The sequence below is a fragment of the Orcinus orca genome, chromosome 9 (assembly GCF_937001465.1).
Source record: "Orcinus orca chromosome 9, mOrcOrc1.1, whole genome shotgun sequence".
Classification (NCBI taxonomy): Eukaryota; Metazoa; Chordata; class Mammalia; order Artiodactyla; family Delphinidae; genus Orcinus; species Orcinus orca.
In genome coordinates, this window is record NC_064567.1 from 44658640 (window position 1) to 44677638 (window position 18999).

Consider the following 18999-nt stretch of genomic DNA (forward strand, 5'->3'; position numbering starts at 1 on the left):
GCATGCTGACTTGGAGAGCACACAGCACTTAGGGGAAGCAACCGTAATCATAATAATTTATGTTTGTTTGCTTTTTAAAAATCCTGTCCAAGTCTGTTGAGGTTACATGTTATCGAATAAGCCAGGTGAAAAGAAAATCCAAGGTGGTTTCTTTCCATTCATGAGTCCTGTTTCAATCTTGGTCTTCCACCACCTCACTCCAGGCCCCGTAGAGACTTCAGGTGATTTATCCATTCGCACAGTGATTTCAGCTGGGGCGCATCTTGCCTTGAATCTTTTGGGGAAGCATTTGTTAAGCATATGCTGTGTGTCAGGCATTGCACTACATGCAAAAAGAGTTATAAAGATAAGATATTTTCCCTGCCTTCAAGGAGTCTATAGTCTGGGGCAGAACATCTTCCTGCAGATAGCTATGAATCCTGATAGAGGAACGTTGCTTTGGTATGGAAATGATTGGGATTAGTTGAATCCAGTCCCACTGACCCCAGAGGCAAATTGACCAGATCAGATCTGGCAGTCACTGTCATCCTGATTGCAAAATAAGACGTCGTAAAACCCATACTGCATGAACCAAATATTTGATGCTTTAGTTTAAAGCAACTATTAAGGCTTCCAACGTAACTAGTGTTTAAAATTCTCCACTGAGATTTCCCCTTTATGAATAGAAGGATTGTGTTACAAAGGAGACAGCAGTGACTAGCATTGAAATGTGTAATTGATCCCTCTTTTTTTTGTCCCTCAGATTTTCTTCTCAGACCTGGAGGGTTGAGAAAGGGGGGGAAAGGCAGCATTGACACTTTTCTTTTTCTTTTTCTTTTTTTCAGATTCAGAAGAGTAAAACACCTCATAGACAATAAGAGAGGCTGCCAATGTCTTGCATCATTTTAGCTGAGCTTCTTCATTCTCTTCTCCCTCCACAAAGACCTGTATCTGGGGAAGGTGTACAACTTTCAGAAGCAAGCCCCACCCCTGCACTTGGCCTTCTCTCATGCCATCTCCTCCCAGGAGGTGACTTGCCTGGAGCTGGTCTGAGGTCTTAGAACTCTGGGGGAACCCCCGCAGCCCAAGCAAACAACACAACTTCCGATTTTTGCACAAACAGAAACAGCACATGAAGGGACTTCCTCAAAATCCTTTGCTAATGCCCTGGCTTTCAAGGCACCTGTCTGGCCTGATGGGAACGGACACCCTGGAAACGCTGGGAGAGGCCTGAGAAAGCCACACACACACAGGAATTGCCACCGTATTTCTTTATGTGTTGTTATTTTTGCACTGGTTGCTGATGGTGGATGCAGCCAAGCTGGCCTTCATCGCAGCTAAGATGATGATTTCAGTCTCTGGTTGTTCCTTTCCTGAGTCAGGAACGTTCTTTCTCTCCAGTTTTCTTCCAGACTTAGAACTTGTTCCCATGCTTTTCTTCCCATTATATAATACGAAATACTTTCTGTTTTATAAGAAAGGAGATTTTCCTCTTCTTTATTTGATGCTTAATTTACCTGTGCATTCATTAATACAAACCTGAATGTTTCAGCTTGTGACCATATCGTTCAGGTGGGAAACCCAGTGTTTTCACTGAGTAGCATCCATGACTAAATGGTTACTGAATTTTTTACCACTGGCTGGTCCTCTTCTTTTGAATATTTATGGTTTGACCTAATTGTTCTTCTTTCTATTCAGGGAAGTGCTAAGGGAATTAGTATCAGGAAGATATGTCCAATAATTTTTTTTTCATTTTAATGAGCCTTTAGAAATGCCAGATAGGAGATGATTAATAGCACGAATCAAAAATAAGAATAGTGGCTGTCACAGGGAAAGAGACAAAAAGTACAGCCCCCTGAAACCAAATCAAGAATGGGATCCAGTGGAGTGCAAGTCAAGGAATTTTGTGGATCTAAGTGGTGTGATTTGAATGAAACTGATTCTTAAAATGGAATTGTGGTTCACAGAGGAATCTTTGAGTCCTTCCTAAGGGTAAATCACATGAATAGGCTGGTGATGGAAGAGGAATACAAATAGGAAGAGAGAGAGAGCCGGACGGTAGGCTTAACTGTATTCCTCGTTGCAGATTTAATTTCCACATGGAAAACACAAAAGCAAACATTTAAAAACTCGTCTCAGTACTAAGGCAACAGGTTGGTATTTCTTCAGACAGAAAGGAGACTGTGTATGTCGTCTACCAGGCCTTTTGTCTCACTGAAATATTCCCCAACAGAAAGATCTGGAGAACTCTGTGGTGTGGAATGCACGGTCGTGTACTGATATTTGAGCAGGGTTCTTAGATCAGATTTCCATTTTGCTTGGTAATAACAGATTTTTCTCTTGCTTCTCCTGTTTTCCTCACAGTGACCACAGTAAGTCATGTGGTCACAAATTCAAAACAGGAGCTCAGCAGGTCAAGTAAATGAGTACAGCAAGCTGTAATATCAGAATGATTGCGATAAATGGTAATTCATCGTGGGCCTGGGTATCAGAGAGCCAGTGAGGAGCAGTAGGGGGGAAGTGGGGAGGGCATGCACTGCCCCAAGGGGGCAGTGGCTGGCAGCTACGGGATCAGTGCTATGTGGGAATGAGGGTCCTAGATACCTAAGATTTTATGTAAACCCCCTCCAAATTTTTTAATATTGGCAACTAATTCAGAAACTTACAAACACAGTGCTGGCCAAAGAAAACATCCCTATGAACTAACTGCATTCAATGCATGGGACATCGATTTGCAAACTATGCTCTTTGAGGTGGTTTTAAATAGAAGTGAAATACAACCAGTGCATGTCAGTTCTTGACCGTGGAACCTGAACTTTTGACCTCACTTCAATTCTGTATTTTTCTATGTAGAGCTTTGCAACCAATCAAACTAGAAAGGTGCAGCTTCCCTTTTATACTCAATCAAGACTAAACAATATTTGAAAAAGAAATAGGAATATAGCCGTTTTGTCTAGCACCAATAAAGATGGAAATGTTTTACATTTGCTTTAAGTCATTAATTTAGCTGGAAAAAGGTGGGAAGAGAATTTTATTCAGGATAGCACTCTGCTTGGAACTCTCAGCGTGGAAAAACAAAAGCATCATGTAACTCTTATTTTTAAATCCTTAGAAAGTGTTTTGAAGGGACATTGAGTAAAAAAGCAAAATTATCTATTTTTTTAAATAAAAAACAATGTATTACTGTGCTATAAATTGATACTGGAGCTGGTAAGACAACGGTATTGACTGGAAGAACAGTATTTCCAGAGCTCTAGCTCACTTGCTGTGGTCTTTCCATTCTCTAGAAACAGCTTCCTCCAAGTTGAGCAGTGAAGTGGAAGACACATTCTTCCATTGCACGGATTGTGACACCTTACTCTGTGTTCCACTGTCACTTAAAAAGCAAAGGCTTACACACCTGAGTTAAGAATTAACTGGTATGTGGGGAAAGTACTAGGAATATTCCCACCATTGACAAACCACCAGTTCTACATGTCCCTGAGTAGAAAGTGACAAATGGAGTTAGCCCTTGAGTTTGGGCCCCCATGTCACCAGCTAGCTCTACAGCCAAGTTTTGTTGATGCAGTATGTTTTGCTGCCATAATGACCGAACCATAGGCGGGTCTTTGTTCCAGCTTTTATTCACGCCCACCTTTCTTAGGTTATGAGCCCTAGTTGTTTATGGCAGCAGGCAAGAGACTCATTTCTAACCCATTAAATTCAAATGGATTTTCTTCCTATGTCCATTTCATTCCTGGAGCTTTTAAAAAGCATTGAAGACATCTGACAGTATCCCATTTAGGACCTGATATACTTAAACAATAAAATGATATCTAGACATCTGAGAGCCAAAGAACAATCTAGTGCATCTGTTCATTTCATTTGCAGAATTAAAGCCATTATATTATATTTTCCACCTGAAGTGATGCCTCTAGTAAATATGAAAAATAGAAAGTAAAGAGCATTATTATCACAAGATGTGAGACAGCAAATAAAAAGATGGAGACCAATTTTGTAATCCATATTTTCGGAGTAAGGTTGCTGGTCTTGTAATGTCACTTCTGTCATGGATCAATTGTCTTTAGATAGATAGGAAGAATATGTAAGATGTTTTCTTCTATTCTTAACCTTTCAGCAGAGACTTACATGGTAGAAATGACTTCATAACATTCCCCATGGAATAAGGAGGAAAACAAAAGAAAAAAGGCACAAAATCTTTTTCTCATAACGAGATAGAGAAGATTCGGAGATTAAAACCTATGTATGTAGCATTATGTCCCCCATAAAGGGGATTTTAGGAAATAAACTTCATTCTTATTGCAAGATTCCCACACATCCCAACAGGATTTGCACCACTGGCCCACCACAGGGCCTGGCATACAGTCAGCGTTCAGGAAACACATGCAGAACCGTCCAGCTGAATTCCACTAGCCACCTGTGAGTGCAAAGTTCAAGTTTACCTGAAAACGCACTCAACGTCTTCTGTATGTCAAGTGTATTGCTAAAGGCTTATCTTCTAAGTATGTGCAGACATACCCTAGTGACACAGATAGCTTATTATAAGGGACAGGAAACTGCAAGTAGTATGGGGGAAATTAGCAGTGCCAAGTTTATGAAAATAAAACTTCTCTATGGTTTTTGGGTTTAAGAAAAACAAACAAATGAAAAAACAAAAACAGAAACAAACCAAAACAGGATTTATATGAAAATTCACTTCCAAAAGGAATGATGACACGATTACCAGTGGATTGATTTATAATCCAAGTTGTAACATTTAAAATCCAAAATAGACTTTCTTGAAGCGAGTAAAAGCATCTATATGTGCAGCCTGGGGAATCAGTGCTCTGCCAACATTATGGTCGGTATAGTACTGAACCACAGCAAAGTTGGATGGTAAAGAAATAACGTTGCAATAATGATGTTATATTGGCTCTTCTTTGTGAATAAGTGGAAAGTAATATTTGTAATTCACTGATAGTGATCCATGATTAAAGGCCTCGTTATCATTTAGAAAATGAACTTGAAAAAATTGTAATGAACAGCAGAATATTTGTATAAAATATCCCTCTGAGAACCAAGAGACACATTATCTGCCAAGACCAGATGTCCGTTGTTAAGGTTTCCTCTCATCAAACACACTGGTGGGCACAGAGATGATGGCAGAATTAGAATGGTAACAGCCTGTAGGACATTAGACAGGGTTCATCTGGTAAGTGAATTTGGGTCCAGGGAAGTTTAGAAAATGGGAAGAAGTCCTCTGGATGTTTTCATTGGACATTTGCAAAAGCCTGGATGCTCCTCCAGGAAATCTGCAATAAACAACGATTGTTTCATCAAAAGAATATCTTGTTTTTACATTGAACAAGAGTGGGGTGCAGTGGGAGACCTGGACTGAAAGGTTCAGGAAAGTCAGTTTCAACATTATTAAGTCCTGACTATTTTAACTAACGCCCCTCCACCTCATCCATTTTTTTCTTTAAAATATTGGCAGACATATTTGAAATGAATTGACATTTATTCTGGCTTCTGTTCTCAAGCAGAAATGGATTGACACTGACAATGGCTGGCTTCACTAAATGAACTTGAACCCAGCCTAGATAGCCATCCACTGAACCAAGGGGTGGTGTGTGGGCCCTTCACCTCACTCAGGGCACACTTAGCCTCCATTGGGGAGACCTCACCATTTCTGGGGCTTAATGCTTGCTGTAGTAGGCCAGTCATTGCCATCTTGGAAGCTGTCAGCTTCAGTCATGTTTGCTGAACCTCACCCATGTATCTTCATGGAAGCTGGCTTTTGGACAACAGAAGCATTTCTCTGTCAGGTTACAGTGCAGGAGAACTCATTTAAAATAAAGCCCATTAAAACCCAATGGCTGTGGAATGGCTTTTCAATAGCTTGCCCTGGAGGCATACCCTTGTACAGTTTTTGCTTCTCTGTGGTGATCTGTCTTGGGGTAGGTATTTGTGTACTAGTGTCCTTGTCTTTGAGTGGATATATGTGTGATGGTACAGAATATAGTCGCACACCAATAAGCCTAGATTTATAGTAAAAATCTACAGCCATAGGTATTGTCCAGTAACTGATTCTAGAGATAGAACTGTATAAATTTTCCTTTTTTCTTGCTTTGATGATATTTTTATAAAATTTTATATGCTGTAAAAAAATTTTTTAAATATTTGCTATTTTCATTTGTAGAGCTCGGTTAGGTTTTTATCAACTCTGGTGCCCGCTGTACAGCCAGATTCCTCCCTCCACCTAATCTCAGCATTCTCTCACTTTTTCATACTTTTTCTCTCTCCTTATTTTCTTCGCTCATTTTTATACCTTTTGCAAATTCCTTCTTTTGCCTCTGTCCAGGCAAGCCATTCTGCTTGCAGCCTCTTTTTAGCACATGGAAACACAAAATAATGGAAAGAACAAAATTATCTTGTTCCAGTGTGATCCACATGAGGAAAGGTTGTGGGCCAGGGATGGGGTATGAATAGATGGGGAGGAGGGAATAGTTTGGGGAAAGGAAGCAGGAAAAAGGAAATCCTCATGGGATATCCATTACCCAAAGTAAGGTGACTCACTTTGAGCCTAACATAATGCTCTTATTATCTCTTCTCAGTCTACGGCACAATTTTTGTACAGGGTTTTTCTCCTTGGGATGTTAAGCCCTCACCGTGGGCCTCTAGACCTTTCCTTACTAGGGCACTGGCCACCAACTCAGCTCATCTCCTCAGCCTGAGATCTTGCTGCTGTTCAGCTGGATTTCGGGGAGATGTCTGGATTAAAATCAAGAATGTTTAACAGGACTCAAAAGAGGGAGGCGAGCAGAATCAAAACCCCGAACCTCAATCCAAATCATGCCGAATAAATAGTTCTTTTCAGGAATAAGGAAGGTATTTCTAGATGTGTTCTGAGAAAGGTCTTCCAAAAGGGAAGATGATAAAAGGGACTTTGTATTGTATGGCAGTGATAGAATGTACTTCCATGATGTGAAATATGTCTTTAGCAGATAAAATGCAGGTTGCAATTTGCAAGAGAATGACCATCCATTTTAAGAAAAGTGTTTTGTTCCCTGTGATGCTGGTCTGTACTAAAAGAAACTATTCAAATGCCATAGCCTCACATCTCTAAATGCAAAAATAAATCATAGGGATTCATGTAAAACAGAATATGCTAAACTGCTCTCAATAAATTATGTGTTTATTGTAAATCTTTTTTGCACAGATGAGGCAGACAGTCCCTCAATGTATAATTTTCCCCCAGCACCTAGTAATGAATAAGTACTTGTATGTTCTTCTGATTACCAAATAAAAACAATGAGTTAACCTCTCTATTGAAATTTGAAAAATGAAAAGGCTGTTTTTCTTCACTTTAATGTTTTTCATTGTTGTCAATGTTCTGTCCCAGATAGGAGGCTGTCCAGACTCACTCAGCCATCTGTCTCTTTTGTATTCTTCCAAATGCCAAGCAATATCCAGGTACCAAGTGCTTTTGCCTGCACACTGAAGATATACACAGTGTATCGCGTCTCATATAATCTTTTTTGAGGGATGAGTGGATGGGCTATCAGAAGCTCCTTGGAGGCATAAGAAATGTCAGTGTTCCAGGAATTAGGCTGGCTTCCATATGTTCAGTTTTCTTCTGGGTACCACGATACAGTTTTACATTCCTACGATGCTAGTTTTTGAATTCCAAACATTTTTTCCTTTTCCTTCTCCCTCAGGTAGAAAGGGCTACCTGGCAATATTTTCTTTCTCTCCAGCTACAAACATAGGGAGTCTGACGAGGGACTAGTCATTACCCCTATTTGTGAGCATACATACATGGTTTAATATAGTGAATGGCGTCCAGCCTTCAAACCAGCCACTAAGAGGCACCCCTAGTGGTGATGGTGCATATTACACAAGTACCACCCCCTTATCTGGACCACCTCAGTATGTTGTTCCTCTGCAGTAACTCCACTGGGTTATTACTGACTAAAGAGGCTGGGATGTTCCTCCCAAGCGGCCATGCATTGAAACACTTTTTTTTTCAATTCCTTTTTTTTTCCTGAGAGCCAAAAACAGAACTTATTTTGAAAAATATAGAGAAGTATAATAAAATTAAAATCAATTTTAATACCCCATTCAGTGTCAGTTCTTTACTTCCCAATGGTCTTTTGCTATGTGTTTTTACACAGTTGAGGCCATACAGTACAATATATTTAATTTTGTATTATGGTTTGTTCTCATAACATTGGATTGTAAGCATTACCCATTTAAAAAAACTCTTTACTAATATAATTTCAATTGCAACATAATTTTTCATTTTGTGGCTCTAGTGAAGTTTACTTAACTGCCTGTCTGCTGTTGGACAATTAAGTTATATGCTTTTATTTTCTGAAGTTGTAAATAACAGCAGCGGGGCTCTTTGTACATAAGGCTTTGTCGCATTTCTGAATATCTCCATTGGAAGAATTCTTAGAATACTGGGTCAAAGGTCGTGGACCTTTTTTCAGACTCCTCATTCATATACCCAATCCCAAGGCATATTCAGATATTAAAACGGCCGTATTTAAATAGCATATAACGTTGCATGTCTGAATAGCTCTTATGTTTTTGATCATTGTTCTTTGTGATGAATAGAGATCAGGTCACACAAAAGAAAGCATGGTATTCATGTATTGTGGAGGAGAAATGTTATCAAACACTCTGCCTATGCTGCTCTAGGTTATACTCTGTTGGAAAACAACTCTTAGGAAAGTACAGGAGGTGGGCTTGAAGCCCTCCAAACTTTCAGAGATTCCACAGCCCTAAGCAGAACGTGGACTTCTCTTGATGCCCTTTTGTCAAGGCTGCAAAGGGGCAAAGATAACGATTCATTTAGCTCGTTGATCTCTGCCACCCCCTAAATGGAACACAGAGAAAATGTTGGTGGACGTGCTCAGCAACGGTTATCAAATGTTGTGGGTGTCTAAAGGCAGACACTGCAATAGGCTAAAAGAAAGAGAGTGAAAATGCACAGTAGACTGACAGACACTTTTCCTACTTTAGTCCTTCAGCACCCACTTCTGCCTTGGGACCTGCTTGTGTTGTAACAACATTGCTATTGTTGGACCGTTACTAAGGATGACGCTAGGTCTCAAGGGCTTTTAAATCACCTTTTCCGGCAGGCTTGGGCCTGGCCGTGCTAATCTTACGTTGCAGAGGGAAATTAATTGAGGTCAAGTTGCCGATCATTGGGTTTAGTGCTACCCTCACGTCCTGAGTCTTAGGTGTGTGTATTTGCCCCAAGGCAGGCAGCCTTGGTTGTCACTTTCATCCTCTTCTCCAGACTCCTGATGAATTGGATTTGTTGCCCTTTAGCTGAACCAACCAAGGACATTAATTTGAAATATCTGAAAGCTATTCGTTTGTCAAAAGATACTTCCAGTCACACAAGCTGCTGTGTTGACATCTCTGCCCCGAGCTGACTGATTGGGTTGTTTACTCCTTGAACATTCACATGCTCTGGGTCAAGGACAATGTAATGCGTGACCTTAAAGTGCTTCTCTCCCAAAGATGACATATTAGCTACTGTACACACACACACACACACACACACACACACACACACACACACCTTTCTTTTGAATATAAACTGATAACACACACTCTATCGCACTTCAGTTTGCTAAGTTCTCTCACTTGGTCCTCACAATGACATCCTGAAATTGATGTTTTTAAATTTTTATGAATGAGGAAAATGGAACTTAGCACAATGTCAGCACTGATGTAGTTGTTTATTCATGTTTTTATTTTCCTTACCTCATTTACAAAATATTTCAGAAGTCTAAAATCACATAAATATAACCAATTTGCTTTTAAAAAATGAAGGCTGCAGAATAAAACCAGAGGCAGGAAGTCAAGCTAGTGTAGATTGAGTCAAACAGGGCAAACGTTAGTGTACGGTCATGCAGGCTGAATAGGCCTCCCCAGTTCCCAGCATTAGATCATAAATTGGGTCTGAGTTTCCGGGAAACCTAAATAAAAATGAAAAGAAACCATTTACAAGATTCACATCATTCATGAGGATAAAGCACGCCAGTTCCTCAGAAGAAAGAACACTTCCCTTACAGCTGAAAGAAATGTCTTCCACAGGTATTCACTGGGTACACTGCTTCTCACTCCTGGCTGCAGACAGGCTCACCCGGGCCCCATCCCAGATCAGTGAAACGGCATGTCTAGGGGGAGGCCCAGGTATCAGCATATTTTCTTTAGAACTCCCCAGACCATCCTAATGTGGAGCCAGGATTGAAAAGCACTTACAGAGTGAATTCTGAGTCACTCACAGAGCAGCATCCCAGGTAGATTTCTATAATAAATCCCAGAGTGAGGTTTATGTGTCCACCAGCCTGGGACAGTAGGGGTCAGTTTGAAAGCTGATCTGAACATGGATCTTCCAGCTCAATTTCTGATGTGTTCCCTGGGAATGGGAGCAAGGGAGGGTGAAGGGTTTTAGAAAATGAAACTTAGATAAGCTGGGTATTATTCCCATGAACGGAACTTTGAGTAAAGTGATAGGTTATTTGGTGGCTATGGAGTGGAAGATGATTTCAGGGACACAACCTGACTTAACAGGGAGCCCATGGGAGGCTGACTCAGAGCCTAACCTCCCCCAATGGTCCATGGAGCCACCTGATGGTCTGGAGAAATTGCCAACAGGTTTATTTTATGCGTCTCTGCCTGCTACCTGTTTGTGACTCACGATTAGGAGAGGCGCACGTGGTTTCTCCCTTTTCCTGATATATTGGGCATTTCGTCAAGCATACAGAGAAAATAACCGCATTGGTAGAGGGCTTGCAGCTCTGCTCTTCCACTGACCCACGGCCCCCAGAGTTTTCTGTCTCATTCACTATCTGCAAAGGAGACACCAAGGGAATGAAAAGCTGCCCCAAGAAAAATGCATCAAGCGTCAGGCTTTGGGAAGCTCATGATAGGTCATTAAAAAAAAATTATTTATTTTATTTTTATTTATTTTTGGCTGCGTTAGGTCTTCATTGCTGCATGCGGGCTTTTCTTTAGTTGCGGTGAGCGGGGCTACTCTTCGTTGCTGTGCACGGGCTTCTCATTGCAGTGGCTTCTCTTGTTGCAGAGCACGGGCTCTAGAGCGCAGGCTCAGTAGTGGTGGCGCACGGGCTTAGTTGCTCCACGGCATATGGGATCTTCCCGGCCCAGAGATCGAACCCGTATCCCTTGCATTGGAAGGTGGATTCTTAAGCAGTGCGCTACAAGGGAAGTCCCTAGATAGGTGACTTTAATTGCGCCAAGCATTTCTATGAAATAACCTGGCAATAGTGAATATTTCTACAGGTAACACCATTAAAAGCTTGTCGTCATTCACTGCTTTGCAGTTTTTTAAGTGCTCATTTAGGTCACATTACATTTGATCTCTCAGCTTCATGAGGGTATCTGTGGAAAGCAGAGTGCCCTATTTTCCAGCAGTTAAAGAAGGAAATTTCTATCACATAAGGTTTTCCAAGCCTCCCTGAAGATCAGAATCACCTGGGACACTTGTGAAAGATCTACGCCCCTCCAGAAATGCTGGCTCACTAGTGCTTGGCTGGGCTAGGGAATCTGGGGTTTTTTTCCTTTTTGTTAATAATCCCAGGTAGTTCTTATGTGTAGGCAAATTTAGGAAGACGGCACCTGAAGGAAACCTGGATAACGGATTGGTCAAGAAATAGCAAGAGTCATTGGGAAAAGTTTCTCTAGGTTTAAACTCTGAAGGATCTTGGCTTAAATTTTGCCCCCCAACATTCAGTAACTTTGTGAAAATTACTTACACTTTGTCTCCAAATTCCATAAATTAGGAATCATTCTATCATCAGAGAGTTAGTATCAGAAAAGATAACTAACGTACGTTTAATTGTCCGTTACTAATATGGTGCCTAGAACATGGTAGCTGCCTGATATGTGACAGTGACTGATGCTAATGACCAAGTGGCCAAATTGTGAGTCACACCTCTGAATAAAAAACCCTAAACTCTGCCTCCTTCCTAAAGCAGTGGTTCTTAACGGAGGGCAATTTTGTTCCTAGGGGACATTTGTCAGTGTCTGGAGGACATTTTTTATTATCACGACGGTGGGGGGCTTGGTGGGGGGGGGTGAGGAGGGGTTTGCTGCTGACACCTAGCGGTAGAGGCCGGGGATGCTGCTAAACATCCTACCATGCACAGGACAGCAAAGAACGATGTGACAAAATATCAGTGTGCATCTGTCGAGAGAAACCCTATCCGAAAGGGACAGTGAGACAAGTGAAACATCCCGTGAGTGGAGGGATAAACACTTTGAATCATTGGCTTCCCCACCGTGGAGGTGGATCCAGTGGGACACAGGTTGTTTCTGGTGGGTCAGGAACGGCTATGGATCTGCACCCTGGTAGTGCCCTTGATCGGGGCTGGCTTGGTACATACTCAGGTCCACCATTCTTCCTGTAGGATACAGTGTGAGTGGCACCCCCTGGAGCTGTGCAGTGAGGCAGCCCTGGCCCGGACCCCACTTATCACTTTGGGTAAATCTTTTTTTTTTTTTTTTGCGGTTTGTGGGCCGCTCACCGTTGTGGCCTCTCCCGTTGCGGAGCACAGGCTCCGGACACGGAGGCTCAGCGGCCGTGGCTCACGGGCCCAGCCGCTCCGCGGCATGTGGGATCTTCCCGGACCGGGGCACGAACCCGCGTCCCCTGCATCGGCAGGCGGACTCTCAGCCACTGCGCCACCAGGGAAGCCCTGGGTAAATCTCTTTACCTCTAGTGTCTGAGCACCCCGTTGGATGGATGATCATTAGACTCACCTGGGGTACGTGTTGACCTGCAAACTTGTGGCTCCATTCCCTGGAGGTTCCCCTTCAGTGGGTCAGCAAATGACCCTGGAAGCCATATTTATAAAAATCACCCAACTCTTACATTCAGGGCATCTACAAGATCTGGAAAATGAAGACCTAAAAGTTCTGCCAGATATCACTTCTCTCACCTCGTGCAAATTAACAGTTTTTGTGGGTCTGAGGTGTTTGGATTAATTTCGTGTTCTCTATTTTTACTATTATTACTACTATGACTAACACTATTAACGGTACTTCCACTGCTAATAATAATGATAATAATAATTAACAGTAACACAGAATGTCAGGGGTAGTACCCTGTTCTTTAAGACTAAAATGGAACAGTCTCAAACACCATCCCTAGTGTATATCTTCACATCTCACCAGCTATTCCGGGGTTGGGAAAGCTTATCCCTCACCTGGACCCCAAGTTCCTGCTTCATCTGATGCCGAGATCAGTCAGTGTGTCCTCTTGTTATCTTTACCCATGACTGTGTTCACTCAGACTAGCACAACCTCCACTCACGCCAGGCCTCTGCATGGAAAGTAGACTTTACAAAAAGTTTGCGTAGGTTCAGGGGACTTGTGACAAATAACTTGACGTTAAATCATGCCTACCCTCTGCCTGAGAATTCTGTCTGCTTTTCTGCCAGCTCAGACTCCGGGCATTTGTCATGTTGCTGGATTCTGGCCTTCAGGCCTCTTTTGCCCCACTCTGTATGGCCAAATAAACAAAGAAACGAATGAATAAACAAATAATATTTGCATTTATAGATAAAATATATATGTATATATGTGTATGTGCATTTTATGTGTATACATATATTGATGTATAAAATAATATATACGTGTATGTGTGTATAGGCATATATTATATATATACAAACATACACACACACACACATATGTGTAAATGTTCTTTTGCAGAACAATTCACCTCGCTTCCTTTATTTCTCGCCAGAACACTTGGATGTAGTTGTTGTCATTTCCCTCGTTTTGCAGATGAAGACTTCATCTTCACAGCTCTTCAGAGGTTCCAGAGAAGTCAAGTTTGTTGCTTGAGGTCCAATAGGGAGTAAAGGCTATAGGGACAAAGCAGAGACAAACCCCTGACTTCTCACTTCTAAATCCAGAACTTTCCCTTTCACAGCAGCAGTTCTCCACTCTGGATGCACGTTAGCATCACCTGGGGTGGGCTTTGAAAATCCGGGTGCCAGAGCTCCAGCCCGGTACAATGAACACAGAATCTCTGGGTGTGGCGCTCAGGTAACTGCATATTTAGAACGCTTCCCTGGTGATCCTAAAGTGCACGCCTGCTCAGACCAGTCTGGAGACCGAGAACCATCACACGCACAGAGGTAATGTGTGCGTGTAATGTGCTCCTGGCTTTTCTGGACCATGGACTATGCCCTGCTTTGTTCCCACACCCTCACCCAACCTTCTTCTCAATGTTGTCTTCAGACCCAAATTCATGGATCATTTGATAACATTGCACATGAGCATTTACCGGTCTGAAAAGTCTGTCCACAATCCTATTCTTTCTCATCTTCTCTTTCCTCTTTACAGGCACAAAGAAGCATTCTCATGGCTCACCAGCCCCAAGCACTAGCTCCACTAGTCGCCTTACCTTGCCAGGTGGGTAAATATCGTTGCTTCATAATCTTAGTTGATCACAGACAGCAGAGAGGACCCGTTTCTCAGGAGTTGAGTTTAGCAGTTGATAAGTGGGGAATCTGGCCCCTTGTGTATCCTGTTGACCCCATGTTATCAGAGGGCTTTGTCTCTGTCATCCACATTTGTAAGGTTCTCCCAAGAATGGACATAACATATTCATAGTTGGTTCACAATCTCTCCTGCTCACTGATGGAAAGAGTAGAATCTTGATCTTCCTTAAGGTTCATCGGGACATGCTGTGCAAGTATTTCTTTGAGAGGCAGGTGGCACAGGGGAAGAATGAATTTTTGGTGAGAGAGAGAGACTTGGGTTCAAATCTCAGCTTTGCCGTGTTCACACTGTGCAGGCTCACTACACTTATTCAGCTTCTTGGAGCTTCTGTTTTCTCATCTGTCTGCATGATAATAAGAATCAGAAACAATACTCATCAATTTAACATAGTACTGACTCATAGAGGGTGCTCATAGCGAGTATCTACTATTGAGAAATAAGGAGGTCATGGACGATCTGTACTGGATCCTATCTAACATTTACTAGAAAATTTTAAGCATTCATGACAATCCTGTGTAATCACTATTTAATATGAGAGGTACCTATTGGTCACTGTCTCCATGCATAGGCTTACATTCTCTATGCAAATTAGGTTCCAAGTAAAACTTGGAAAAACACATTTATTTGGAGGGAAGGAGAGATTATAACAGGTAAATATGGACATTGTAGAAAAATCGAAAAGTAATACAAATTAAAAGAAGGAAAGATGTTGCCAAAATGCTACCACTCAGAGCTAATCAAGATTACCTCTCCTTCCAGTGTTTCTTAAATACCTTTTTTTCCTAGATTGAGATTATACTCTACATGGAGTTTTGTTTCCTCCCTTTTAAAATTTACTATTACATTATGAGCTTCCCCCCATGTTATTAAATATTTTAAAACTATTTCAGCGATTGACTAACATTTCATATGATTATGCCACAATTTATTTATATACAGCATCCATGGAATTGGTTTCAGGACTACCCACAAATACCAGAATCCGTGGATGCTCAAGTCACCCACAGTTAACCCTCCATAACTGCAGGTTCCACATCTGTAGATACAAGGGGCCGACTGTATTCATTAATAATCTGACATTTATATAGCTTGCCTTTTTATCATTAATAACTTTACGTTCTTGTACATAAGTCTTCTTCTGAGTCTGTAAATATGGATTTAGGACAGATTCCTGTAGGTACAATTACTGACTCAAAGAGTATGTACATACTTAGGTTCTTGACCCATTATTGTCAAAGTGATTTCCAGAAAAGTAGTATTATTTTATAGTTTTAGCAATGAGTTTGCCATTTCACTTTGCTCTTGCTACTGCTAACATTGATACTTCACTAATTTGATAAGAAAAATTATATTCATATTTTGTTTGCATTTAGTTTATCTTTAAAAAACTATGTTTTCTAATGTTAATTTATCTTTTACATTGTTTCTTTGGGGAATTTCCATGCTTCATCCATTCAAAGAGGGACAGTGACTTGCATTGTAGCTACTCTGAAATAGGAATGTTTTGCAAGCAATGGGGTGTTATAATTGAATTAACAGCATTTTTTTCTTGGTTGTACATGAAATAATAGTTCACTTTATAATCAGTGGCATCTTAGATTAGCTGAAATATAATCTATGTCCATCTGCCTTTTCAGCCTCAACTTAATGCAGTGTCCCTACCCCAGTCCAACAGCTGGACTCAGTGTCCACTGAGTAGCCCCTGAACTTACTTGCCTCTCACTCTGCCTAGAACAGTCTTTACCCTTTTCTCCTCTGGTTAATTTCTCTTTGCAGTCTCTCCAAACTATCTAGGTAGAATTAATGCTGACGTATAATTATTTGCTTATAAGTCCTTTAACCATTGATTGGTGGCTTTTTCAAGGGTAGGGACTGTCTTATTCTTTTTTATCCCAGTGCCTGCTGAGGTGACGAGCACATATTTTGTGCTCATAAATGTTTATGAGGCCGGGTGCCCTGGTGTGTGAGTGAGCACTATCCAATTTACTTTATGACTAGATAGAAAGCAGCCGTCCTCAGAAGAAGGCTCATCTTGGAAATTGGATTTGTATCAACTATACTAACTTACAGCTATACAACTATAACTATACAACTATACTGACTGTTTTTTAGTACTGAGTAGACCTTGCTCTGTAGTCTCTGGAAGCCCATTTCATCTTGTCCCTGTTTGTGGTTAATAATCTTAGGATTATAGTCATTATGAGGAAAACATTTCTAAACCCAACAACTTCAGTGTGTAGTGATGGTGTTTGCTCTTCTTTGTAAAGTCATAACATTCCTGGGTCAGGTGGGACCTCTGACATACTGGACACCTGCACGAACAGGCAGACCTAACCTGGTTCCCACCTGCTATGCCAGGGACCTATTGCTGGCCTGCTGGGATTCTAAGACCTCTGAGTCAGAGTCTCAGCCACCCTGTCTTTGGCCTTAGTTTTGCAGTCTAAAGTGGTCCCAAATTGGGTGTCAGGATCTGAGTTCCAACCACTTGAAAGCCTGTGGAGGTGGAGTGGGTCGTTCTCAAAACACTTGACATAATAAACCATGCTTTGTTTAGCAGACGCCCTCCACGTCATTCTTAATGACAGCCAGCCGGCTGTTTCTCCTTGTGACCTCACGAATGCCACACATTACCTCCCACAGTGCACATGCCTCTACCACAAGCTCTTGGTGCAGGCTGTCAAGCAACTTAAAATATGTTTTAGGATACTCAAAGAGCCAAACGGAGGAATAAAAATCCTTTAAAACCAATAAAGGAAAATTATGCTGAAGCCAAACAAGAACAGAGATATGCAAAAGAAGCAATCCAAAATCTGAAATGTTAAAAAGCAAACAAACAGGGCTTCCCTGGTGGCGCAGTGGTTAAGAACTCGCCTGCCAATGCAGGGGACATGAGTTCGAGCCCTGGTCTGGGAAGATCCCACATGCTGCAGAGCAACTAAGCATGCAAGCCACAACTACTGAAGCCTGTGTGCCTAGAGCCCGTGCTCCACAACAAGAGAAGCCACCGCAATGAGAAGCCCGTGCACCGCAACAAAGACCCAATGCAGCCAAAAATAAATAATAAATTAATTAATAATAATTTTAAAAAAGCAAACAAACATATAGTCATTGGGATTTTTTTAAAACAAAGAAAAACACAGTTGGTGGTATAAACTCAAGGTAGAACACAGCTGAAAAGAGAATTAATGTTGGAAGATAGTCCTTAGGTCTTTATACCAAACATATTGTACAGATGGAACCATATAAAAAAAGAGCTTGAACCATAAAACTCTTAGAAGAAAATATCCTTATGACCTTGAATTAGACAACGGTTTCTTAGATATGATACTGAAAGCCCAAGCTGCCAAAGAAAAATTAATAATACAACTTCATCAAAATTAAAAATGTTCCATTATCAAGAAAACTAAAGGAAAATTCATGAATGAAAGAAAATATTTGCAAACCATAAATCTGATAAGGATTTAGTATCCAGAATATGTAAAGAATTCTTATAACTCAACAATAAAAAGACAAACAAGACAATTAAAAAGTGGGCAAAAGATTTGAAGAAACATTTCTCCAAAGAAGATATGCAAATGGAACGTGAAAAGATGCTCAACATCATTAGTCATTAGGGAAATGCAAATCAAAACCAGAGTGAGATACCACTTCACATGCACTAGAAAGGCAAGAATAAAAAAGATGGATAATAACAAGTGTTGACAATGATGTGGAAACATTAGTACCACCATATATTGCTGATGGGAATGTAAATGGTGCAACTACTTTGGAAAACAGTTTGGCAGTTCCTTAAAATGTTAATCATAGAGTGACCATAACACCCAGCAGTTCTGCTCCTAGGTATGTTCTCAAGAGAACTGAAAACATAGGTTCACACAAAACCTTGTCTACAAATATTCATGGCAACATTACTCATAATAGCCAAAAACTGGAGACAACCTAAATACCCATCAACTGATGAATATATAAACAAAATGTGGTATATCCATACAATAGCTTATTATTTGACCGTACTAAAGGAAGAAAGTACTGATATGGTCTACAACATGAAAGAACCTTGAAAACATTTTGCCAAGTGAAAGGAGCCAGACACAAATGGCCACATATTGTATGATTCCATTTATGTGAAATATGCAGAATAGACAAATCTATAGAGACAGAACATAGACTAGTGGTTACTAGAGCCTGGGGAGGGAGAAGAATGGAGAGTGAGTTCTCATGGGTATGGGATTTTTTTTTATTGGTGAAGAAAATGTTTTGTAAACTGTCACTGTTTGCCAATGACATGATACTATACATAGAAAATCCTAAAGATGCCACCAGAAAACTACTAGAACTAATCAATGAATTTGGTAAGGTTGCAGGATACAAAATTAATGCACAGAAATCTCTTGCATTCCTGCACACTAACAACGAAAGATCAGAAAGAGAAATTAAGGAAACAATCCCATTTACCATTGCAACAAAAAGAATAAAATACCTAGG

General features: G+C 40.9%; 1 protein-coding gene across 9 annotated transcripts in view; it reads left to right on the plus strand.

Annotated features, from left to right (window-relative positions):
• PDE1C (phosphodiesterase 1C) overlaps window positions 1–18999 on the plus strand; it is a 556804-nt gene that overhangs the window by 520397 nt on the left and 17408 nt on the right. For 7 of the 9 annotated variants that reach the window (XM_049714457.1, XM_049714459.1, XM_004269926.4 and 4 more), the window contains one exon: window positions 14356–14424. In XM_049714457.1, the coding sequence (XP_049570414.1) occupies window positions 14356–14424 (69 nt within the window). Of the gene's footprint in view, window positions 1–824; window positions 7293–14355; window positions 14425–18999 lie in introns of those variants that run through there. The other 2 variants (XM_049714458.1, XM_004269928.4) reach the window with 1 other exon arrangement.